Here is a 26,498-nt window from a genome sequence, read left to right on the forward strand (position 1 = left end):
TCTGTGCATCCTGGCTTGGTGCGTTTCACGAAGGCCAAACCAGGCTGAAGAGGAGCGACTAGGTTGAGCCAGGCTGAAGTAATTCAGATAGATGCGCGTCCACGGCTTTCCTCAAAAGACCGCAAGGTCGATCACAGATTTACTGATGCCAAAATGGAGAATACGCATTGTACATACTTTATACAGAGTGAGCAGCAGCTTCTTGTGGAAGTATGATGACGTGAAACACTTTATTTGTATAAAAAATAAAAGAAACAGCCGCTGTAATGAAACAGCGAGAGAAAGCGTAGCAGACGATCACGGACCGACCGCGTAAGTAAAGTAGCCTAAATATACATTAACTGACCACTGCTCTGAATTGAAACCGTCATAATCATTCCATTCAAGGATTAGGCTACTAATCATTTGCACAAATTAACAGTTGTGCTTGTTGCCTTAAAAGTAAGCAGAAGATAATGTTACTCAGGAAATTTACCATGAAGATCAATTTTCTACAACGCTAGAATATGATGCGTAAATATCTCTTTCACTCTGTTCCTCCCTCTCATGGGCTAAAATATAAATGTCCTAAGTCATATTAACTTCCACTGCTCGCTTTTAATGCAAAGTGTACAGCTGTTCATTTTTGCAAATGACAAGTGACTCATTGAATGGTTTCAGTTAAGAGCAGTAGTTCATAAATGTATATTTTTAGACTATCATTCAGTCTATCCGCTAGCCTATTATCTGCCACGCTTTTTCTCGCGTTTCTTTTATTTTTTATAGAGGACGAGTTTCCTTCTCTACATATTATATGCCTTGCTCCCTTGTATATATGGACATAGACATGAATGGAACAGAGTATATTCATCAGTTATTTCCCCCCCAGCAAAATATAAGGTCAAAAACCACTGTCCTCTCCCTGTTGTTACATGAATGTACAGTAGCCTACAGCACTAGATAGTTACTGGTCCAGTAAACTAAGACTATAATTTGGGAGGATTGTACAATTAGGATATGTTCTTTAAATTGTACAGTCCTCCTAAATTATAGTCCCAGTTTACTGGACAACACACATTGTGTGCTAAGAATGCCAAATACAATGTACATGGAAGCTGAACAAACATGATCCTTATTGTTAAAGAATTTAAAAAAAAATTATCAACTAAAATAATTCAAGGTGCATTGGTCAACTATAGAAATGTACAGCATTGTATGTGTTGCCCTTAGTAACGGACTTCATTTAAAACACATTTGAAATGTTATCAGCCTTTTCTACTTATCTCAACAACTGTCATAATATATTCATCAAACTTCTAACAACAATATGAACAGCAGTCTTAATACAGCAATATAACAGTAACAATGACTGTCACAATTATTAAAAAGAAGAATGGTCACAACTTTAAATAGGCTAATAACAGTACTTAAATGAACAGCAATATGCACCTGTTGTATTTTAATCCAGGCTGATAACAATAGGGTAAAACCACTGCTGGGTGATCAGAAAAGGCTCCAGGATTAAATAAATCCTGGAGCCAGCTAACAGCTAGCCTGGCTGTTAGCAGGCTAGCTGTTAGCCTGGCTGTTAGCCTGGTCAGGAGCAGGCTAGCTGCACAGAATAAATCTCCATGGTGATTTATGTGCCTCCGCTTTCGTGAAACCGAGTCAAGGCTAAATTCATCCAGGATAACGGGGGAAATCCCGGCTTAATCCCTTATCTTGGTTTTGTGAAACAGGCCCCCGGAGTCCAAATTGTCTCTCTTACACCAGAAGTCTGCCAGAAACACCAGACCAAGTGTGAAAAACAAACTTTGAAAAGAAACCGAGTACCACTGAAGTGAGTAAAAAGAGGGAGAGATGCTCCATGGCATTGACGCGCTCTGAGGTTGCTCTGCCAGTCACTGTTTATAAATGCTGCTGCCTGAATGATGTGTGTGAATGTGTTTGTGCGTTAGTGTGTCGGTTCTAAATCTTAACGTTGTCACACAGTTTACCTACTCCCCCTCCTCTGCAGCACTGTTTCTCAGTGATAATGTGACGATGTGGACTCTGACTAACCTCAGCAGCAAAGCGGAAGCATCGATGTTCTCAGAGCTTTCGATCTGAACTCCTCACACCTCTTAACAGCTTTCCTTTTGCGAGATGAGGGCGCTCTTCTCACCATTTCTCTCCTCCCCTCCTTGTTTTTTTTCCTCCCCCTTTCCTTGAGAGAGTGCACTCTGCTGACAGGCCGTCATTGGTATGGAGGTTGCAGGGTAAGCAGCAGGCTGCTGGGAAGCAGCGGAGGGGGGGATGTGTGCTGATGGAAATAGGTGGTGGTTTACTCTGGAGGCCTGCTGGGCCACATCAACCCCACACGTCCCTTTCTGTCTCACCATAACAGTGCAGGCCGGTGTGGCTAGGCCAAGTTCGGGGGACAGATGGTCCCTTTTGGAGAAGGGCCACAGCACAGTGCTCTCTGTTCACGGGGCTCCACTGGAGCAGCCAAGAACAAACGCGGTCTCCTTCTGTTGGGAACATACAGGAGCTTCAGTCTGCGAGACCTGAATAGGTTGTGGGAGTGACATCTAAAACTATGCATGTGTGCCTTGGGTGTCATACTAAAGCTGGTTGCTACATAATGTGACCTTATAAAACTAAGTGCTTCGTGATAGTCACCTTTTTAATAACACGGAATTCCATTAGTTATATTAGTCGGTATTCATTAATTTTGTATTGGAGCAGGGACTCTCTACGCGATCCTTCGCCAAGTTTACAACCTTGCTTACATCCTCTCGCTCTCTCTCTCTGTCTCTCTCTGTCTGTGTGTGTTTGCTGCAGTGCTTGTTCTCCATTCTCATGTGTATAAACAGGGAAAATCTGTTGTCCTGTCTATTTTAATTCTCAGATCACCCTGAAACAACTAAAGGACAATGGCAGTGTGCTGCCTGGCAGGCGCTAGGCAGAAAGCCAGCTGGCAGGGCATCAGGGTAGGAGACTCCCATTTTCAGTGAAGCCAGGTGGAGGCCTGCCTCTCTCCTACATACAGCCAGCACTACCACTATTGTGCTCTTTTATATAAAACTCACTTCAACTTAAGAATGTAACTTTGCCGCATAGCTCTGCTCGCCACCTCGTCAGTGTGATTATTCGAAGCTACCATCAGCGCTGTGGTTAAGCTCCCACTTGATGGATCACTGTTAGTAATTATGTTAATCTTGGCATGTAAAGGTCGTCATTCCAGGGCTGTGGTGGTAATTTAAATTTTTTTTTATCAACGGCTGTCCTCTTAACAGATGCTCAAGGTATATTTTATGGTTGGATTAGAAATACTCTTACAAATGACTTGATGAATGAAGTCTCTGCTGTGTTTCAACCAACTGATAAGAGTCATCTCTCTTAAAGCACTTAAAGAACATCTGTAGCGGATATTTACTGAGCATATAACATGTCAAAACACTCGCTGACCGTTTTAGAAGCAAAACTGTTTCGTTTGAACCCTTCACGTGCATAGATTCGAAACATGCTGCTGTACTTCACAATACAATTCATTTGTGGAAGTGAAAGATATGTGCTTTCATGTTGTGTACACATAATTGGATTTACAATGACTCTCCCTTCTTCTAGTTTCCTGTCTTTTCAATACACAATCATGGTGTCTCAAACCACTCTTTACTGGCAGACCCCTTTTCTTTGTCTGTAACTAAGCATATGGTAGATATTATATTGTGTGCTGGAAATTAAATCATTTGCGGTTTCTGTTGTGTAAATACTATAATAACTACAATAAAATATGTTCCTTAACCCAAGTGAAATGGAGTCGGATCACGGGTAACCCCTGCACTTTAGACTTTCCAAACACACACTCATGTTCATGTAAGCTGCCTCCAAGATAAGACAAAACAGCTCAAAATAACCACCAGTCCAAAACCACAAAGTCCACAACAAAAGCAAACGGCTATGTTTTGTTTAATTACTTGCACAACTGTTGACAGACGAGGTGTGGCGAGATGGCTGTTTGAAGGGCAGTGACCTCGGGTTGGCTCTGTAAGCACATGAGCAGATATCAGACAGCAGCTCAGAGCAAAACTACATCTCTGTGGCCTCTTTTAGTCCACCTGTCTTATATGTGTGGGAAGTTGTTCAATCTTCATACACTGTTATGGAAGTATTGAAGTCTTATTCTGGTATGAAGCAACTTCCTTTGCTGCAGCGATTCCTGTCTAGTCTTTTCATTCCAGAAGTGAAGTATTTTTTTTTTGCTTAAGTTTTTATATAGCTCAAAATGCAGACAGAGTATGAAGGGTCGTTTTTGAAGTAGCGCTTATCCCAGAGGATAGAGTCCTGGATACACTGCAGTGCTTGTTAGATAGAGGCAGTGTATCTCTGCACCTGGGGCACTGACAGGGCATTAGTGAATTTGGGCATTTCCCACAGTGCATTGTGAGGCTCGGCGCTGGGGGAACGATGAGACGATGCCGGTACATGTTTACTCTGTGCTGTCTGACCTCCTCTTTTTTTTTTTTTTTTTATGTCTTCTACTGATTGTTCTTCTGCTGTTGGGTCAACTCGGGCCTGTGTGCGCTGAGATGTAAACAGAAAGCCTCTAATTGTCTCTTTGCTCCTGCAGAAGCTCCTTCTGTTCAGCCCCGCTCTTTTTGCAAGCGCACCCTCATGTACACACAATCGTCTCCTTGGTGGTATTTTTTTGTGTCCTCTTGGTCTCCTCTGCTGCCTTCGCGCCCATCGTCATGCTAGTATCAGCTCACCCTATGTGTTTGCTTGAATCATGTCAGTGGTGATGATGTGACAGGATGCTGACGGTTAAGCTTTTTTTCATTCTCGCAGACTGTCCAAGAGAGATGAGATTGCGGAGGACATGGAGAGACTGATGTACGTTTAAAAAAACAGAATTGTCATGTTCTCTCGGGCAATATGATAGGTTTGCAACAAATAGAAAGATGTAGAAATAGCTTCGGTTGATGCAGTGTAGCTCAGTCTGTAGGACAGTCTGTAGGTCCGGAGGGTTGCCGTTTAAAATCCTAATGCGGACCAAAGTATAGTGGTGGACTGGTTGCCGGAGAGGTGCCAGTTCACCTCCTGGGCACTGCCATGGGGTTCTTGAGCAAGGCACCGAACCCCCAACTGCTCGGGGCGCCTGTCCATCGACAGCTGCAGCTCACTCTGACATCTCTCCATCAGTGCATGTATAGGTACTGAGCATGTGTGTGTATTTCAGGCCTGTGTGTAATGTGCATTCTAACAGAGTGAAAACATTGTAATTTCCCTTGCAGGATTAATAAAGTATAAGTAAGTTATTATTATTATTATTAAGCCTCCGGTTATAACGTGGTCGCGTTCCACGCCTCTCCAAGTGGTTTGATAATTTCGCGATTAGTTCCATGTTTTAGGTGTCGGCTTTGTGGCGCATGTTCACTGTTAAGCTATTGTTTATATCACTGGTTCTCAAACTGTGGTACAAGTACCACTGGTGATACGCAAGCTCCCTCTAGTGGTACGCGGATGGAATCGCTGATATATTTTAAAAAAATGAAATGAATTATTTAAAAACGATACTATAGAAATACTACAACATTTTCGATACTAATACTTCAACTATAGTCCTCCCATTCATTTGAATGTGGGTAGTGAGTTTTTTGCCGAAGAATTTGAAAAAAAAATCAACTTTAAATCGGCCAATCACGCAACCAACCGCTGATTAGACAAAACGCAACGAAGTGGGGAACACAATGGAGACACAAATGGGCCATTTAATTGATGATCCCACACTGCTGCACAACCCTGTGCTAATCGCAGAAACTCCTGATTTGGTGTGAACGCAGCCTAAATGATCTTCTCCCTCCTGTAACATAAACTTTTAGCTGCAGCTGGAGCTTATGCATCTATTCATTTAAACTTTCAGATTTCTGGCTCTCCACAAATTGCAAATTGCACCCTTTTGCGTGGAGTGACAGACCTCCAGTCCCACCCTTTCTCACAGCCTTTGTGAACATGCCAAATTTGATTTCAAATAGAGTATACTGGAGCTCATAATGATGAAATGAAATAAAGTGACTTGAATGAGAAGGTGGGATACAGGGGGTCACCAGTTAAGTTATTTTTTAATTCTGTAGCTTATTACTTATGCAACCCCACTTAACCTAAATACATTTTAGCTTATGTGTTTGGTAAATTATTATCCATGGGAATATTTGTATAATTGTTAGTTTCCACATATCAGGCTTGATAAGGCAGCTGGCTGCAACTCATTTTCTTTGGTTTCCTTACCTCCCACTGAGGGTGTGACCCTCTATTCACACTGTCCATTACAAACTCAGCATTAGTCCCTGCAGGCATTATTGGCACATCGGGGTGTTCGGTTTGGGATCTGATCACAATGAGAAAGGGTGGAGTTAGATGATTGGGTTCTTACCGGCTCAGATATAGGGAGTTATCGCTTTGTACAGGAAGGGGTGGGTTCGGCCATTAATGGCAGGCCTTTAGCATCAGTGCTAATTTGAGTGTCAGCTGGTGGGAGATTCCTCCCTGTTGTGAGGCTGAATTGTGCAAGCAGCAGATGAAAGAGGAATATGTTGAATGGTGCATTTGGTTTTCTTTTTCTTTGGCCCATACCTTCGTAGCCTCAGTTGGTGTTAGCAGTGGTACACACACACACACACACACAGACTCAACAAGTGTCCTTTCTGGTTATGGAGGTTCTTGGGGAAAATGCTATGCCTGGTTTCCCAGGCCCCAGTACTGAACTCTCAAGGATAACATCGGCCAATTAATTGGTTCTGTGGTTTAATTGCACAAATCTCTTTGAGCAAGGTTTGGCAAAACTCCCATTCTTTCTTTTTTTCTTCCTGCTCCACCACTTTAAATTCTCTTCTTAACCTCACATCCTCCTTTGCTTTAACCCAGTTAAGGTAAAGAATCGCTCCAGTGGAGCAGAAACACGGGTGTGTTCATAAGATCGGGAATGCCTGTGTCTGGTTGCTGTCCTCCCCTCCACGTCCCCTCCTTTCCTTACTTCCCTGTGTGATGAATTTAATATCTATCCTGCCCAAAACCAGCGCGTACTCCCCTCCAATTCCCACCGCAAGGTTGGAACAGCTGCTCTCAATAGTGGATTGAAAAAGAAGCTCCCACATTGTTTTAAATCAACTCGGAGGAGGATGAAACGCCAAATCCGTGTGCAGCGCATATTTGATCGTATTTGAGTGTGATGTGACATGGAATGTGATTCATTGTTTTTACTGTGAGTTTAGGAATCAAATGGCGGGCAGTGAAGCATAAGCAGTAGGGCTGCAGCTATCGATTATTTTAGTAATCGAGTATTCTACCGATTATTCCATCGATTAATCGAGTAATCGGATAAGAAATACTTTTTGTTTTATTGAAGAGCAATAATAAAAAATAGTTTGGTTAAATTTTCGGAACAAGCAACATTTCTTGCCTACATTGCTTACAATATCATCTCTCAAAAAACTAAACACATGAAGTGCATTTAAGTGCCATATTACATTGTAAAATTTTTAAAGAAAACATTTTCTGAAATGACATCAACCTCACACTAAGCCATACATAAACATACATTAAACATACATAAACATTACCTTAAGTTGTGCAACTTAACTTTCAGAACTACAAGTTTCATCCTGAGACTGATCTATATATAGGCCTATATGTAAATATATGTAAATATTAATTATACTCAATCTATTTTAATTTATATATAATATATAAATTAAAATAGATTGAGCTCTGTTACACTTATGCTAGTAGATCGTTGATCAGCTGTTTCTCCGAAGTGATCTCCTTTAGATCAAATTGTGGTCACCGCTACGTATTTTCTTGTCTTTGTTTTTGCTAGTTGTGTTTGGTGTAGTTTCATCGTCCATACGACTCCGTGATTTACTTTTGTCGGGTCCGCTTCGTGGAATGGATGAGAAATGTTTTCTGTTGAGATGCTGAAGCATTGACGTCGTGCTATTATTGTGGTAAGCTAGTTCGGCTTTTCAGTAGACACACTGTACAGAGTTCTCGTTTTAACTACGTTTGAACTGATTCCAAACTTTGGACACTTTCTGTCGTTTTCTCCAGCCTGTCTCTTCTCTTAGCCCCTCACTATTTACGCTCTGGCATGTCTCGCCAGCAGACTTAGCAGCGTCTGGTGTGCGACAATAATAATGATCCGTGTGGAAACACTGTCCGTCAGCAATACAACGTTGGTAACACTGATTTAACGAAGCTTCGAGGCAAATCATTTTGCATCGAGGATTTTTTTGTAATCGAGTTATTCAAGGAATCGTTTCAGCCCTAATAAGCAGTATGCCTTCGGGTTTGTTTGCTTTACGCTTGGATTTAACGTTAAAATGAATGGGGTTGTGAATGCACTGAGAAGCACTTGTAAATTTGCTTCACATAGTATTGCTGCCTGACTCACTATATGACGAAGTCCATGAGATGGAAAATTGGTGTAATCATCTCGGCCTCTAACCTACATTGCACCGTAATTTGGCTGTGGGAGGAGAGGACGGCTGCATCACAGCTTGGCCTCTGCTCTGGAGGTCGGGGCGTCTTGGGGACGAGGCCAGCTACTACTTCCTGCTTGCCGAGAACAGAGGAGCATTAATATGGCTCAATTACACCAGGCTTTATTAAAGATAATTGGCTATAATCACAGTTCTGTGTTCCCCCCCAGGGCCCAGTGTGGCCCAGCACAGTGGTAAGGGCTAAAAAAAACATGTATGACCTGATGTGCAATAGGCTGGACACTGTGGAGGATATTTTAAAGGAATGTGAAAATTCAAAGAAGTGAGAATAATGACTTGAATAGAATTGCCTGACTTGAGAGCCATGTGCTTTCTTTTACCTACAAAATGCTCTTGCTTCAGCTTTGCCAGTGCAGTGAATAAGAACCCTGGGTCATTATGGTATTCTGTAATGATGCACAATAGGTGTACTGGCAGAAACATACAGCTGAATGGTGCCTTTGATGGCCAAACATATGCAAATCTTGATATTTTGCTTGCATAATTGTAACTACCAGGTGACTTTTTGCAATTTTGACACACAATTTACTAAACCTTTGCAACACCAACTAGTGTATGCTGCAGAGGATATTTTGAAAGGTAACCTTAGCTCTAGGACAAGTGACAAGTTTGGCTCAGAGAATCACGGCCACCTGAAATGGGCTGTGTTGCCAACAAATCAGGATTTGGCATTCCTCTCAAGAATATTTTTTAAAGTGCTTATGGCACAGCCCTGCATACAGTATGTGCCTAATTACCTTAAACGCTGTCAGCTCTGAGTGGAGAACTCTTAATAATGTTGTGCACAAAATGTGTTTGCAACTGGCGTCGAATAGAGCTTAAGTGTTAATATATGCAGTGCCATTTTGTAGAACATCCTTGCATTGTGGCTTAATTTACATAAATCAGATTTCTGAAGACGAAAATTCACACTTATCTAAAGTCGCTTAAGGAGTGAAGTATTTCTCAATGTGCCATACTATTCAGTTTGATCAATCCCAAACTGTATACGTGGATATTTAGAGAACTGCAAGAGAGCTGCAACCAAAACCCACCAAGAAGACACAAGACGATTAAAGCTGCAAGCAGCGGTGAGCGGGCCCTCGCACGACGTCAATCGGGTTAAATCGGTAGGAGGAGTTCGTTAAAGTACATCCCCTGAAAAAGGCCAAAATTGTCCAAAACATGAATTTTCAATTCAAAATGGCTGACTTCCTGTTGGGTTTAGGGTATGGCTATAAGAAGCTTTTTGGTAAGTCTTGATATGATACATATATCTGACAAATATATAATTTTCACCAAGTCTGATATGCGTACCAATTTCCGTGTGTTTTTGAGTAGCCCAAGCACCATGAAGAACAAGAAACATTAGAATTCCAATAGGGCCTTCGCCCACGACGATGTCTGTGCTCGGCCCCTGAAAATGAGCACAGCGACAGTGTTGTGTAGGAGCCGTAGAAGTGACTAATGAGAAGTCACTCAGTCTAGTGAGTCTGTCAGAGTTGGCTGACATCATGCCGGGTGTCCTGCTCGGGTAAAATATCGTAGTGGACTATTAATCTCAGGATGGTGGACAGAACGTGTTCACTTTTCTGACAGCATATTAATATCTGTCGGGCCTTTAATCAGGCCACAATGTCAGAGGATTATTTTAAGACATGACAGAACCGCTGGGCCACTACTCTCTAGATGAACCAAGATGAAAGACAGACTATCCACCATCAGAGACAGAAAATGAGTTCATTACTGTAATTAGGCCTCTCGCTCTCCCATCTCTCCTTTGCCATCCCTTCCCCCTGTTCACCAGGCCTTGTGTCTTAAACACCCATAATGGTGATGCATTACTCCAGTAATAAAGGGCTGTTAGCAAAGCAGACTGCCCACCCTCCATCTGCTGCCTCCCTTGCACACACCGCCACAAAGGCAAGGACAGAAAACAGCCTCCTTCAGGTCACACAGAAGATAGATTTTGCTGACCACGTAGCCTGTGGCACTCTCTATTTGTTGGGGGAGCAGGGGGATGGATGTGGAATGAGACATGCTACAACTGTGTTCATTAATCACTGTCGCAGGGAGAGTAGCTAATAGAAGGCAGGAAGGGGAAAATCAGACCACCATGTTCACTGGTTTATCCTGTCCTGTCCTCAATATGAAATAAAGGCCAGCTAACCCTTTCCTGACCCTATGTAGCAGCACAAACAGGGAGAGGCAAGCATAAACAGACTATTCTCCTGCGTATGTTTTTTTTTGTTGCTATGAATTCACTACCAGTGGGAAAGAGATTGGAGGTGAAAGTAGAAGGCTATATAACACTGATGGTGTGTTTTTTATTGCTGGGTTTATATCTGGATGTCCATTTATTTTTAACGTGATGACATAATCCTGTTTTCTCCTAAAGATTGGGCTATGATTGTTTGTCTGTGTTGACAGCATTACACCCCTCTTATCTTTTTTGTTTTTTAGCTGCTCAACACAAACTACTGTGAAAAGTCATTCACCCTTCTGTTTTGTTGTCATGATTTGAGATTACAGTATGTCAGTTTCTTTGTTTTTCTTGTTTCTCAGTCATCCGTTAAAGCCTCTGTTAAGAGTGTCACCAGTGATAAAGCTGTTTGCACAGGTGGCACATTTGGCTGTCACTAACTGTAATTGCGAGTCTGAAAGGACTGTGTTCAGTCAACGTGTGACATTTGGGATTGGTCAGCAGACATTCCATTAAGTTGCCTCTGCTACCTGTCGTGCTGGGTAAGAGACCTAAGATATATTTTAGTGTGTGTATATATAGAAATCTAAATTAAATGTCCAGCAACTAGATTTGAAGTTTAGAGTATTTTTTTCCAAGATTCTTTGTTTGTTTTGGCAACAGGATATCTAGCATGGTGTCCTAGGGTGATGGATATAGTGTTTTGAAGCAGTGGATTCGGCAGAGGTAACCTTTCCTCTCTTTTTCAAGTCGAGAATTAAGATTTCAGAATATTTCAGAAACATTTATCCTTCTTAAACTATAACCAAATACCAGATCTACACATTTAGACTTAATTTCTTCAGAAAAAAATGTTAACATTATTGGTGTATATATGTGTGTAAATAAGAAATTAGGTATAGGGCATTTTGAATGGGAGGATTCAATTTGTAAGATAGAATGCATTGCTTTATGTAGAAATAATAAAACCAAAACCAACTTCATACCCAAATCTACCACTTTAGCCTTTTCAGAAACAGATGTCTGGACTGAAAATGAGCTTTGGCATTGTTCACTGCACACCAACCCGGCAGAAATTCCATTATTCATCATTCGCCAACTATAACAGACAAACATATTTCCCAGAACAGTAGTCGTTGCTACATTATGCATTCACATGACACAACATAATATCTTGCTGTCCTCTAAGCCTTGTGTTAAATACAGTGGCACTACGGTTTCTGTGTTGCTGTGTTCATAACAAGACCCGTCTGTAATGAGAGAGGATTGTGGATAGTTTGGCAGTAGACATAACGGAGAAGGTATCATTATCAAAGTATTCCTACACATTTGGGTCATGCATGCATTAACCTGTATTTGGCCCAGGCTGAAGCGCATACTTTCTTTCTTTCCGAGTTTCCCCCAGTGTATTCGGTCTAGTCTGGCCTGTAGCTAATCTTGATGTGACCCACATATTCATCCCAGAATAGTACACCCTCCTCCTTAACAGTAAATGAGAAATGTAAACAGTTGTCTGGGAACAGAAGATATCATATTAAAGGCCAGTAGACAGAGCTGAAGCAAAGATTGGGAAGCCGGACCCAACTTCATCTATCATGTTCACAGTGAAACCTTACAAAGAGAATAGCTTTAGCAGGGCTTCAATGAAGAAAAAAAATAGCAATTCGGTGCCCAGTTCTCTGTGATGTGGAGGGTTTACTTGATAACTCATGGGGTTTTCACATGATTGCAGTAGTAGAAGGAATGAGGCCGCACCACCAGCCCCAAAGAACAAGAAAAAAGCATTTAGGTCAATGTAGAAAGACTTGTAGTCCCGTTTGTGGCATGGTGTGGTGTCTTCCATGCAGAAGTCTGTGTTTGAGGAGATGAATCCAGTGGAACACCTCAGTCACTTACCCCCAATGGGCCCTACAACATGTTTTATTTAGAGAGGAGTTGCTCTCTTCCTCTTGGAGTTTTGCTTTCAGCATCAGTATACAGTACAGTCTTTTGTTTGTTTGCATCTTTATTATATTGTCCATGTCAAATCATTTTCCGCAATTGAACAAGGTTACATGGCTAACCTGGCTTCTATTTAACGCCATTCCAAATGCGGCTGATACACAGAAACATTACTAACGGATAAAAATGGAAACCATGTGAGTTTGCAGCAATGTACCCAACATCTGAAATACCCAAGAGGGAACAAAGCTTTTTTTCAAGGACAAGCCGACCAATGTTTCTGCCCTCCTTCTCTTTGTCCTCAGACGTTCAGGTTAATGAATAAAACTGCTGACATCAGACTTTTTGTTTATTATTTCCCCAGTTGAACAAAACTGAACAAGGGGAAAGAGTAAACTTTCTTTTCTGTATGGGAGTGGACCACAACGCAATATTTCAGTTAATTTGTGCCTAATAAATTTTATATATATATATAATATATTACATTTCAGTTTTTTTATTTGTCATAGCCAATGTACCTCATCGGTTCCTTGTTAATTTTCCTCCTGACCGACTACGTCTGATAAAAAGGCAAAGTGGCATTGGCGTTGAATATGCAAGACTATCTCTCCTGTATAATTTGCAGGCTCGATGATGCTGCGAACAGTTGGATCATATATTGGTACATGTGAACATTTAGCTGAACATCTGCCTCTTGTTGCTGTAATTTGCCTCACCGCCATCTGGCTGGAAGCACCAACAAAGATCTAGATCTATCTAGTTATAAACCCATAATGGCATCAGCTCCTCTCAAATACACTAATTAGCCGTATTCGATAATATGCTCTACATAGTTCCAAAACTAATACAGCCCTACATACCCCTTAGTGGGAGTTTATTACAAGATACCAGGGTACAGACTATTTAAATCAGCAGTATGATCATTTTTCTAGCTGAACTGAATGTGCCGTGTTTTGTTTTTGAGGAATACAAACTGCTGTTCCCTATGTTTTCAATGAAAATGTCTCAGTTACAGTGTTCCCAAACTCTCACCATGTGCTAATATTTTCTTCTCTGTTTTTGTTTCTGTGCCGTAGATCCAACCCTTCCAGCTGTCGTTCTGCATTGGCGGCACGCTGTGAGAAAAGACTCCACTCCGCTGTGCCTCAGCGCCCCTCAGACACTTGTCCTTGACATCCAAATGCTGTGTGTCGAGCATCGTGCCAGCCGCCTTTTGTGAGTTATGACGACGGCTGCTTCGCTGACTCAGGAAAGAGGCTCCTCCTCCGCTCACCAGTGAGCAAATCACATGATGTAATGAAGAAGGGTCCTGAAAGTCTGCTCTTCTAGGAGTCTGCCAGCAGGGTATGAGTATTTTGAGCCCTGTGACAGATAACAAATCAAACCTCGTGGGAATTGTGGGAGGCCCAGAAGAATAGTCCAGAGCCATGCAGTCAGAGGAGCTATTCAACAGGAAACTCAAAGCCCTGAATGGAAACATGGGACCACCAGCCCCCAACATGCAGGGGAAACCTGAAGGCGCAGGCAAAACAAATGGTACTCCAGCCATGCCTAAAATGGGTGTCAGGGCCAGGGTGACAGACTGGCCACCTAGGAAAGATGGATGGGACGGACGGCCTTCACCGAACTATCAGAGTGTGATACCAGTATTTCAGAACGGCCAGCAGGAACATACTGTGGAAATACTGGAGCAAGGCGAATCAGTCTGCCTGGAGGTAGACTACTCTGACAAATATACACTGAGTGACCTCCTCAGCCACTCCCCACTGAAGGGTCTACATCCTATCCGCCAACGCAGTAACAGCGACGTTACCATTAGTGACATTGACTCTGAGGACATAATGGACCAGAATGCTGTCAATCCAAACACTGGAGCCTCGCTGCACCGTGAATACGGCAGCACTTCCTCCATTGACCGTCAGGGCCTGAGTGGAGATGGCTTCTTTACCATGCTTAGGGGCTATCGAGTGGACACCCTGGACCACCGTAGCATACCACCTTTGGGGTTCCCCGAGTTGTTAAGGTGCGACGCCTCCCTCTCCCCTAGCCTGCAGACAGCAGCCCAGATCGCCAGGGGTGAGATAGTCCACATTCCAGGCTACGACTACATAGACAATGCTCTCCTCTACAGCCGGGAGCCAGAGAGGTCCTTCATGAGGCGTCTTAAATCTGAATCATCTGAAACATCTCTGTTCAGGAAACTGCGGACCATAAAGAGTGAGAGTGACGCTTTGCGGCTCTCAATAGAGGATGACCGGCGACCACTCAGCTTCCAAAAATGCTTTGCGCACTATGACGTCCAGAGCGTTCTTTTCAACATAAGTGAGGCGGTGGCAAGCAGAGCTAACCTGAGCCAGAGGAAGAACACCACTACTGGAGCTTCAGCTGCCTCAGCTGGACTAGGGCCTGGAGCTGTCGGGGTGCCTGGAGGTGGAGCTGTGGCTGGACCCGGAGCAGGGATAGATGGCGGAGCAGCAGGATGTAGCAGTGGAAATGCACCCATGTTTGAGTCTCCACTAGGCAGCAGGGAGGACTTGAACCCAAAGGAGAACCTGGATGCTGATGAGGGGGACGGGAAGAGCAACAGCTTAGTGCTGAGCTGTTCACACTTTCGCAATGAGATCGGTGGGGAGGGCGAGAGGAGGATCTCCCTCTCCAGAGCCAACAGTGCCAACTACAGTGGTTTGTCAGAGAGCTGCTCTTTTGAATCGTCTTTAAGTTCCCACTGCACCAATGCGGGAGTCTCTGTACTGGAGGTGCCTCGAGAAAACCAGCCTATCCATAGGGAGAAGGTCAAGCGTTACATCATTGAGCACATAGACCTCGGAGCATACTACTACCACAAGTACTTCTATGGGAGAGGTAAGGAATGATGTGTGAATTTTGGGTTTACAGACATTAAAACAGTAATGATACAGAAGGATTTAAATGACTCCATGTTGAGGATTATTAAACTTTCCAGGCCAAATCCATTGAGAGCAAGTTCCCAAATGAAACAGCTTTGGCTCATTGGGTCAGATATCTTGACGGCCCAGTTATTTTTGTAGGAACAGATGAAATAAGGGCCAGAACAATAGCAGGCTTGTGTTTGGTACGAGGGTGTGTGTTTCACTTCCTCGGGAGAGGAGCGGTCATGTCCTCTCTGTGATATTGCCCTGAACCTCGCAGAGAAGCTGTGATTAGTCATGTGAGAAGAGAGGTGAGCGAGAGGGTGTGTTGCAGCTGTTCCCTGTGGGGGCCGCAGGGGTGTGAGGACCCCTCCTATGAAACTTTAGGGTCAGTAAAACTATGCCAAGGTCCCAGGTCCCCTCATTAAAACATCTATGTGACTGCCGCTGGAAATACCATGCAGATCCCGACCCATCACCGCATTATACATATCTGTTTTTCCCACTGTCTGTGTTTGCTGCTCTCAGCAGATCGAATTACCCATTCTTGAGCCTCCCCAGAAAACCGCTTCTTCACCTTTCACACCGAGAGATGCCTGACCTTCTTCAAAAAGATACTCTGTATTAAAAAAAATATTCTTCAGCGTGACAGTGTGTAAACTCCAGTTGTGGCTCAATGTCTTATGGCTCTGCTCTACTTAGGCCTACACTATGTTTGACTGTACCATTGAGCTTACTTTGATAATCATTTGCCGTGAAATATGGCCTCAAGTAGTGTCCATGCGCTACATCCCTGTTGTAGTTGTATCATGTTTTTAACCTCTTTCTGTAGCAGGCCAATGTATATTTAAAATGCCCCATGTTACTGTCAGTTTCATTTGGATGTTATAGCTTTTACAGAAGATGCCTTTTTCACTGTATGTGGATGCAGCATGTGCCCTCTTTTCATGAGGTGTTTTATCAGAGAGACAAGTCTGTCGTCACCTCTGCCTCACCATAAACACACACTCTCTCACACACACACACACACGCACACACACGCACACACACAAACAGGCACACATGGCCGTGTGTCACCACTTTAGGCCAAGCTTTTTACAACCTGGGCTGAACATTGATCTCATTGATTGCCTAAAGTCCTTTTACCTTAGCAACAGGAGTGTTTTTCCCAAGGCTGCCTTAATGGACACAATGTTTCATCCACACCCATTGGCCAGGACTTTTTACACACAGGTTAGCATTACATAGATGTGGGTAGGCAATAGATGTTCAGATATACAATAGAGCGGGAATGGTACCGGTACCAGGTCACAGCCCAGCTATTGAGAATCCCTCATGTGAACTGTGCCACATATGGAGATGTGTGACCTGAAATGAAGTTTAAGAGCCACAGATGTAAAAAGTAAGGACACACAGTGTAAGACTTAGTGTAAAAGGCAGTTGGACTGATCAGTCTCCCCGAGTTGGTCAAAAAAGCGATGGGACGTAATACGTCTCCATAACGGGAAGCAGCGCTAATCGAGAAATAGGCCATGCAGTTGCTGAATCTGTCTTCATTTCAGATCGACAAAGGTCAGTTTATAAGATTTTCGTCTGATTTTGAGAGACTCTAGTCACGCTCATTCCGCTTCCCGTTTCCGGTTTGGCACTCTACCAATCAGATGGGTCATTTGAGTCAGACTGCCGGCAGTGCCCGCCCGGTGCCAAAATGAAGGCTGACAGCCCCTCAGACGGACGATGGCACGGAACACACCGAACAGACTCGAGTCACTGACCTCAGCTGTTGGACAGCCGCCATGACAGTCTGTCTTTGAATTTCCGGAGAAACCAGACCCACGTGACGCGTTCGTCCAATCAGCTGCCCGTTTTCATTTTTGGGCGACTATACAGATTAGCGCCACCTGCTGTTGTGGAGACGTATTACGTCTCGTCGCTTTGGTGTGTTCCGAGGCACTTTTTTGACCAACTCGGGGAGACTGATCAGTCCAACTGCCTTTTCTGCCGAGGGTCGGCCATCTGGTCAGTGTGTCTGCAGCTTAAGATTTTGAAGGCATTTCTGCAGTGTGGATTGACAGGAAGATGGAAAAGAGGCATAATTTGATTGACAATCAAAGCCATCAATGATGCAACCTTTGGAAAACTGTCAACACCAAGTGATGAGTGACATGTTATAGAAACATGTTGACAAAAAGCTTTCCTCTACAGTTAACACTGTCTCCCTCGCTGTGCTGTCGGTTTTCTGATGTCTTAGTGACTCATATACAAAGAGGCCACTAGGCCTCTAACCATCATTTGACCTTATGCCTCACAGAGCATTCCCCCTCAGCCCCGTCCCTGGCAAGCCATGCATTCCTCAGGCGGTCAACCCTGCATTGCCTCCATACAGTTAATTTATTATTCATGCTGATAATGCATTTTGGCCCAACGTTAATGTCACAGTGACAAGAATCAGCATATTCACATAGCATCCTCCACACAGTATGGATGCAATGTCAAAACTTCTGCAGAAATCTCTTTGTGAAGTGTCAGTGCTTTAAGTTCCTGCTGAGGTTTTTCTTTTGTCTACTGAATCCAGGTATTTCTCACCAGCTTTAGCCTGGATTAGGGGGAGTTTGCTCAAGACAAGGCTTTTTGTGTGCTAAGCTCTGCTCCAGTCCATGTCCTAAACACACACACACACACACACACACACACGCACGCATACACTTTATTAGACTAATACTAGCCTAACGATACGTTTTACAACAATACCACTGCAACTATGTCTTTACGATATTCTCATTATGTACACTGTGTTTTTTTCTTCTTTTTTTAATGGTTGTATTTAGGCACTTATAATGACTTTCAAATTGAATACTTTTTATGTCAACACAGAAATTAGAACAGGTTCTTATAATGCTTAAAACTAACTAGACTAAAAGTCTAAAGACCTGCTTTTGACCTCCCTAGTGTTCATTACATTTTTCCATTGGATCCCACAATACAAAACTGCTGGAAAGAACAAGAACTACATTGGCAACTTTGTTATTCTTGAAGCCTTACCAGAAATTAGGTTAACACTTTAAATTTAGAAGCATATAGTTTCATGGCTTACATCATGGATTTCATCTGTCCATTAGATTATTGTATATTTGCTGCACAAATTAACATCTTGACCTGAGGGTGACAAAAGAGAAGATCTCTTTCATTTAAGGCCAATCTGGTGGGTAACTATCCTCTCATTGTAAACATTGACATAAGCTCTTCTGGATTGAATTGTTCACCTGATGGATCAACTGACCAACAAACATCCACCGACTCTACCACAAAAATCTTGATTTCTACATGGTATAAACCTCTTTTTTTTTTTTTTTTGGTTTTGACCAACAACTCGTATAAATAAATCCATAAATGTGGTTTTCAATCTCCAAAAACGTCAAAAACAGTTCAGTTTATGTTCCACTAAAGGACACAAATACTCTAAGCCTAATCAGAGGGGACAGCCTGGTGGCCTAGTGGTTTAGGGCACATACCATGTAGCCAGGAAACTTCCCATATATTCGTCCTCCCTGCACAGTCAATTATCGATAACCTTGAGTGATGTATCCCTTTTTAGCACGGTTTGTAAAAGGACAAGAGTAGCAAGAGCAGTATCTGTAGTGGGGCGAGTCCACCGGACCAACATTTTTTTTTGTTCTCTGGTGGTTCTGAGTGTCAGTTGATACAGGTGGGTGCGTGTGGTGGGATCATAAATTCATCACTTTGAAATGAATAATCTAAAACATAATTATTATTTTTTTTAATCCGAGTCCCAAATTCATCTTTAATACTGAATCACGTTGAACAAAAAAACGTGCCTATGTCTGTAATAATACTTTGAGAAGCCCAATGCTGTGTGGAGTATCTGGGTTAGACTGTCCAGGGGTCTATTTTATTTAGTTGCTTTTTAATTCCCCGTGCTACCAATACACACAGGGCTCTAATCCAAAGTGAATCAATTTCAAATCTCTACTGAACCCCTGCTGCTTTCTGTAATCAGTGTCACAGCTCGCCCATGGCCAATAATCCAGAGTTTTTTTACATGAATAAATACTAGTGCTTTCAAACGATACATTTTTTTTTAAATCGCTGAATTTCTATAGTTAATCGCGATTAATCACATGATTAAAATTCTATTATTTTGCATTTCAGAACAGTTTTAAGTACATATTAACAATGGAAAGCAATTCTTACCAGTGTATCTTGACTGGGAATCAAATGAATGCAAGGAAAGTCACTGTATGAACTTGACTTTAGGATTTGTATTTGTTTATTATTTATTTACTGTAAACAAAAGAAAAATGTGTGAATCTAGTCGCACATTTTAATCTAGTCAATATAGTGTGCAGTAACTCCTAAATAATTTTGATTACTCACTGACGTCCAGTGATCACCTTGCATCACTTTGCAGCAGTTCCAGTTGGGCTGCTTTCTCCGTGTCGTACAGGCTGTGTATGCCTGCGTGAAACTACTGTCCCCCTTGACGGCAATGTATAAGACGAGTCAGAACATGCCAACCGTAGTCTTTAAGACCCGAGTCTTCTACGATGCTGACAGGTCTGCAGTTATTTGCCACCCATTTTGCAAGAGCTGTAGTAATTTTTTGGGATTAGGTTTCATCCACAGGTCGGCAAGTAGCACTCTCCAAAATAGTGCTTTGCCTGAACATGCTAGCATCAACCTGAGTCACGTTAACTGTACTACTATGCTTAGCTCTGTAGGCGGTAGCTCAAGCTTGACGTGCTTCAGTGATATTTTAATTCGGCTTTACACAATGTACATATGTCTTTCGACCCGTCCGGGAGTTTTGGAAAATAAAAAACGCCATTCAGAATTTCGTTGCTGCTGTCTTTCTCCATCATGCCTGCAGCCTGCAGCAGCAGGATGTGTTGTTACGAGGAAGTATAGCAAAGTGCGGCAAAGGGTCAAAATAGTAGAATGTTAGGCACGACGCGAAGCTGAGTGAAGTGAAAATAAATTAATAAATGGCGGCATGCGATTAAAAAAGAATTAACACGTTATGCTCGGCCTTTAATCCCATTGCGATTAACGCGTTAATGCTGACAGCCCTAATAAATAGATATACTGTATATGCACTCAATAATATAAATTGATAATCTGTTCAAGCAAAAGCAAGCAGTGATTTGATAAAGATGTGAACATGATTATAGATTCTCATTCTAAAAGAAATATGTCTCTGCGCAGTAATAACACATTTTCACAACTTTACAATATTTCATGGAACTAAAAGTTTTTATTTTTTTCCAATTCAGTGAAGTTGACATTCATTTTTGCTCAACCTCCAGAGCACCAAAACTACTTTGGGGTCGATGACAATCTGGGACCGGTGGCTGTCAGTGTCCGCAGGGAGAGGCTGGACGATGGGAAGGAGAAAGAGGGAATGCAGCACAACTACCGAGTCACCTTCAGAACCAGTCAGGTAACTATAATGCACCGATGTGCACTTTTTCTGCACTGCTTGTTGTCTTAAATCAGCGTAGAACTATTAGGGGTGCATGGTAGGAGAAGCCTGACGTTTACCACTCTATTAAAGAATTGACTACAAGCCCGAACATGCTTTTAAAGGATATTTCTCACATATTGCATTCAGCAAGACACGTTAAGGCCACTCAGCTCAGGGCTCAGTCAGGCAGTACAAGAGTGCAGGAATGCTTCAGTGCCCCTGCAAACAAGAGGCTTCTCGCAGCTCTCCCTTCCTAAATCTGCTCCTAGCACCCTAATTGGTCCAATGATTCTGTGCCAGTTGTGACTCAGTTGGCCAGTCATGCCAACACTGGTGCAGTCTATCTGAGTCAGCTTCTCGCTCTCCCACAACCTCACACACCCACGTGTGCCCACATGTACACACAACATGCTTAATCCAAACTGAGATGCAAACTCCCACTGTCCCTGGTGGTACAGAAACCTTTCCTTGATTGATGCTGGGTGGTCTCATTCACTGAATAATTCAGGTGCCACAGATGTGTCAGGCAGGGACATGTCACTGATATCTAGTGTCATTCTTAGTGTAAAGCACCACTCCCATGATAAAACAATGTATCTGGGTCATGGTAGCCCTGCAAGTAGCACGCAGACAATGTTTGAACTCCCCAACCACTGTCTATTTGCATGCACTGCTATCATTTAGCCCCAGCTATCTCTGCCTCCCTGTCCCACTCTCGCTTGCCCTTCCTCTCTAAGTCTGTTAAGTAATCTGCTTTTCAGAAAGCCTCTCTGTTGGACAGCCATTGACTTCTGACATTTATGTCCAGAGGCTGTGTGGATGGAAAGGGGATTTATGGGCGTAATTGTGTCTGTGATGTTCAAAACAACAACACAGGGTTACAGAGTGGGTGTTTTGAAGCTGTTTGGGTCAACATTTACTGGCACATTAATGATCTTACTCATAAAACACCACTTACCAACTAATGCTCAGTTGGCCTATCCACATATCTTCATTATTCAGAATGTGAGTTCGTAATGCTTTCCAATGAAACCGAAATGGAGCCATTGCCCTAAATACTATGGCATAACATTAAAGGATATTATGATTGGCTCACACCACAGCTAGCATATAAGCCTGGTTTTCATTTCCAACATTTTGAAATAAAATATAATGGCTCAATATAGATCCAAATGAACAAAATCACAGATTCACAGAGATACTGACATGACATGAAACCTCATCATCTGTCTTTTCTGCCAGCTGACCACACTCCGTGGAGCCATCCTGGAGGATGCCATACCATCCACTGCAAGACATGGCACGGCCCGCGGCCTGCCACTGAAAGAAGTGCTGGAATACGTCATCCCTGAGATTAATATCCAGTGTCTGAGGCTGGCCATCAACTCCCCCAAGGTTCCGGAGCAGCTACTCAAGCTGGACGAGCAGGGGGTGAGTACATCGAGATGTCTTCAGTGTTTTGTGGTCCTTGGTCAGGGATGTTTGTGCTTGGGAAATACGTCTATTTGCTGCTTGTACAAAAGCCGCAGTGTAAAAATGACAATTTGGTTTGACTTAATATCACTTTTTTTGTGTCTTGTCGTCACTGTGGGATTGCCAGGCAACCAGCGGAGCATCTAGGAATTCACTGCGTCTGAACAAGAAATAGTGCGTCATAAAAGCCCCATAAAACCAGTGTATTTTTGTTATTACTCTTCGGTTCTTGTACGGCTAAACTAGATATATGGGTGTTTATTAGTGAAGGAGAGTTGTATCAGTCTTCTCCTCTCTTGGCAAAGGAGCAGATTTCCCAAAATGTTGAACTATTCCTTTTAAGGAAACTAAAGCCAAATCCCATTCACTATTCTCTATACAGATTTCCCAGTTGTTTCATTTTTAATCACTGCCTCATTATAGTATGAATAATGTCTTGGAATTAGAAAATAATGGTATTGATGTATTGATATTATGATATAAAGTAGATCTTTTATTTCAGATATATGTGTTTCTGTTTCTGACATTTGCATCAGCTATAGAAGGAAACTGGAGGGATTAACTTGAAATAGCAGGAACTGTTATCCCATATGTGGGCCGCTTAATATAGATGAACACAGGCTCCTGTGTGAAGGCATAAGACATAAGATATAAGTCCCACTTAAATAGAATCAATATGAATCCCACACTCTCTGTAGCCAGCATTGAGTGCTTTGACATACATTTTCTGCTGATAGGACACTCAGACACAAGCTAAAGTAACTCACTTTTGACAACTTACTTCATCTGAGAGCAGGTGATTTGGTATTCTGCCTGCACGGTGGAGGATGTCATCTTGCATTATCTCTGTTTGAATAAAATGACAATTACTGAAATGGGATCTTTATAGTCACAGGTGTCAGAGATGGATTCTTTGTTTGATCTCAAGGACTTTAATTTCTCATCTAATGAAGCCGCAAGATGGAAAGAAGTGTGGGGGGATTAGCTAGTGCTGCATTGCTTGTCTTACTATTAGAGAATAATGCTGCTTATTAGTGAAATTACATTCATTAGCATGAGCCCATCCTTCCAATTGACAGGGGTAAGGCCCTTTATAATACAATGTGTCAGCCATGTCCCTCTTGTATATTACGATTTGGTTAAAACAAGAGCAGTGTAGTGTCCTCTCCAAAGCAAGTTAAATGCACTTAAGATGATGACAGACTTTGTGTATCCAGTTATGGCAAAGTAACTTTGTAAGTAAGTGCTCTAGGAAGTGCTTCCTGCCAGATCTTAAGGAGCTGATACAGGAGTTTGTTCACCTGCCGTACTCCCACTGCCTTTGGTATGAGAAACTGTCTGCAGATACAGAATCTTTGATATAAGACCAAAACTGATACTCACAGAAAAAAAGCAATTAAGTAATGTAAGAAACTACTTTCAGAGGAGTAGAGCCCAGGCTAAGTGCGGCTCAAATCTCTTCCAACTGGCACTCCTCCTTATAGACCTCAAACTAAACGCCCAGTGGAGGCCAGTTTTATATTGGGACATCAGTATTTTTGTACACTCCTGTTTTAATCATTAATATTATGCTTCCAGCGCAAATGTTTAAAATGTCATGCACCCTGTAATCCGCCACTCAAATGTGTTTATGTGAGGAAGCTAATATTGGACAGGAAGAACTGCAACTCAGAACTGAGAAATAGAGTGGTTTGCCAGGCTTGTTTTTGTTTGTCTGAGTGCATAAGTTTCTTCTGCTGCTTGTAGAAAGCTTTATCTGAGGATTTCTTTTTGTGTATGTGTATGCACACTGCTGAGGAGATGTTAGTAGTGTGTGTGCATGTGAGTGTGAAAATGCTTCATTTGGCTGTGAACAGAAAGCATGTCGGTGAATGAGAGTATCCTGGAGCCAGACAGCCTTCACAATAACCTCATGATCAGTTCTGCAGAAAGAACATCCCTGAAAGCAGTGTTGGAGACTGCGCTGTAATGGCCCTGGATGTAAGAAGAGAACAGAGCATGTGTATTTCAGATCACATTGTAGATCACAGTGAGCTGACTGTGTGCAGATGGACTGGGAAAAGCATTAGGCAGATTTTTGAGATGTGATTTTAGGTGATAGAAATCACAAATGATACGTTTTTCTGAGAAAGCCATTGATGTAAAATGTGTATCTGTTGTTTCCATCTCAAAATTAAAGTCTGGGAAATGGCACAATTCTTGTTTAATAGAAACCATTCATCAGCTGCATCGGTTTCAGAATTAAAAATGTAATTTTAAGGTTTAATTTATAATTCCTGATAATAAAAGCGGGGATATGAAAAGATAAAAGCTAACCTGCAGGTGTCTGCATGTTACGGCACATAATGGTGTTTGGTGAAAGTAAAGACAACATCGAAGAGGTCAGAGAAAGGTTACTAATCTTTCCCTCTTAATTATGCGGAACAAATTACCTCCTTCCTAACCGAGAAAACCATTCTCACTGCAGTTCTCTGTATCATAACATGAACAAAGACCCCGCCCAATTGCCAACCCTGCCTATCAAGTAACGTACAGGTAAAGCCTTTGCAGGACCATAAATCACTTCTGATGCCCACAGCAACAGCTCAAGTCTGAAGTATAATTCAGGCTTAAGTGAGATTCAGAGTTCAACAGAGTAATCTGCCACCTACTGAGGCTGTTATTGCAGTGCTGAAAGAAATCACCTCTCCCTTATGTAAATCAATCCCCTGTCAATATTATTAAACCTTGAGGATTAACTTGAAATTATGCAGTGACTAGAATGTTTTCCCCTTTTTTTCCCCCCACATCTACATTCAGTGTTCCCCTTTTTTAGAAACAGCACACATCGCAACAGCGATGTTTGTGTAATGGTGCATGATGATTGTAGCCAGGTTTTTTTGGAGCCATATTGCTTGATTTTTGCTGCAGTGCAGACAGATGTCACTGTGATGTTGTGTGTTGTGTTAGGGCACCGCTGTATCCCTTAGGTGCATTTCAGAGATCTCCAAGGGGAACACTGTCCTTGTTTCTCTCTCCACTCATTAAGTATCGTTCTGTCATTGCATTTAAACAGGATTTTTGTTAAAGAGAAGGAGAAGGGAGAACTGTTTTCAGCGCCCTCCAGCTCTGGACAGATAGAGGGAGAGGAACATTGGGGAAAAAGATATGTAAAGAGAGAGAAAATCAATGCAGTCGAGTAGCTTATGCTCAGATTTTTTATGGCTGCTCTACCTTATCAGAAGTTGATGCCACCAGAAACACATCAAAGGCGGTTACACAATGAGCTTTACCTCAGGAGCATTACTCATATATATATATATATATATATATATATATATATATATATATATATATACACACACACACACACACACACACACACACACACACTGCTGCTCATAAGTATTCATACCCATGCTAAAGTTGACTAAAAAGAGGAATAAAAAAATCATCTTTTGGAAATTGATCTTAATGCCTTAATTAAAAAAAAATGAGGAAAAATCCGACCTTTTAAGGACACCAATTTTTTTTTTTTAATGACTAATGTGTTGTAAATAAATAAATGTTTTTCCTTAAAATACAGGGGCCATAATTATACATACCCCTATGTTAAATTCCCATAGAGGCAGGCAGTTTTTAAAGGCCAGTTATTTCATGGATCCAGGATACTATGCATCCTGATAAAGTTCCCGTGGCCTTTGGAATTAAAATAGCACCACATCATCACATACCCTTCACCATACCTAGAGACTGGCATGGATCTTATCTCAGTTAGCTATTAGTATAGCTCTATGTGTGTGTATATAGTGTAGCTATATGTGTGTGTGTATATATGTATATGTGTGTGTGTGTGTGTGTGTATATATATGTATATGTATGTGTAGTGATGTGTGTATATATATGTATATGTGTGATGTGTGTAGTAGTGATATATGTATATGTGATGTGTGTGTGTATATATATATATATATGTATGTAGTGTAGTGATATAAATATATATATATATGTGATATGTATATATATAGATATAT

The 26,498-nt window shown here is 42.1% G+C and overlaps 1 protein-coding gene across 3 annotated transcripts in view; it reads left to right on the plus strand.

Annotated features, from left to right (window-relative positions):
- Positions 1-26,498, plus strand: part of LOC144532303 (signal-induced proliferation-associated 1-like protein 2) — an 89,258-nt gene that overhangs the window by 19,760 nt on the left and 43,000 nt on the right. For all 3 annotated transcript variants that reach the window (XM_078272990.1, XM_078272992.1, XM_078272993.1), the window contains exons 2-4: positions 13,719-15,504; positions 20,855-20,988; positions 22,255-22,443. In XM_078272990.1, coding sequence (XP_078129116.1) covers positions 14,070-15,504; positions 20,855-20,988; positions 22,255-22,443 — 1,758 coding nt within the window. In that variant the 5' untranslated portion in view covers positions 13,719-14,069. The remainder of the gene's footprint in view (positions 1-13,718; positions 15,505-20,854; positions 20,989-22,254; positions 22,444-26,498) is intronic.

Source organism: Sander vitreus, chromosome 17, assembly GCF_031162955.1.
Source record: "Sander vitreus isolate 19-12246 chromosome 17, sanVit1, whole genome shotgun sequence".
In the NCBI taxonomy this organism is placed as follows: domain Eukaryota; kingdom Metazoa; phylum Chordata; class Actinopteri; order Perciformes; family Percidae; genus Sander; species Sander vitreus.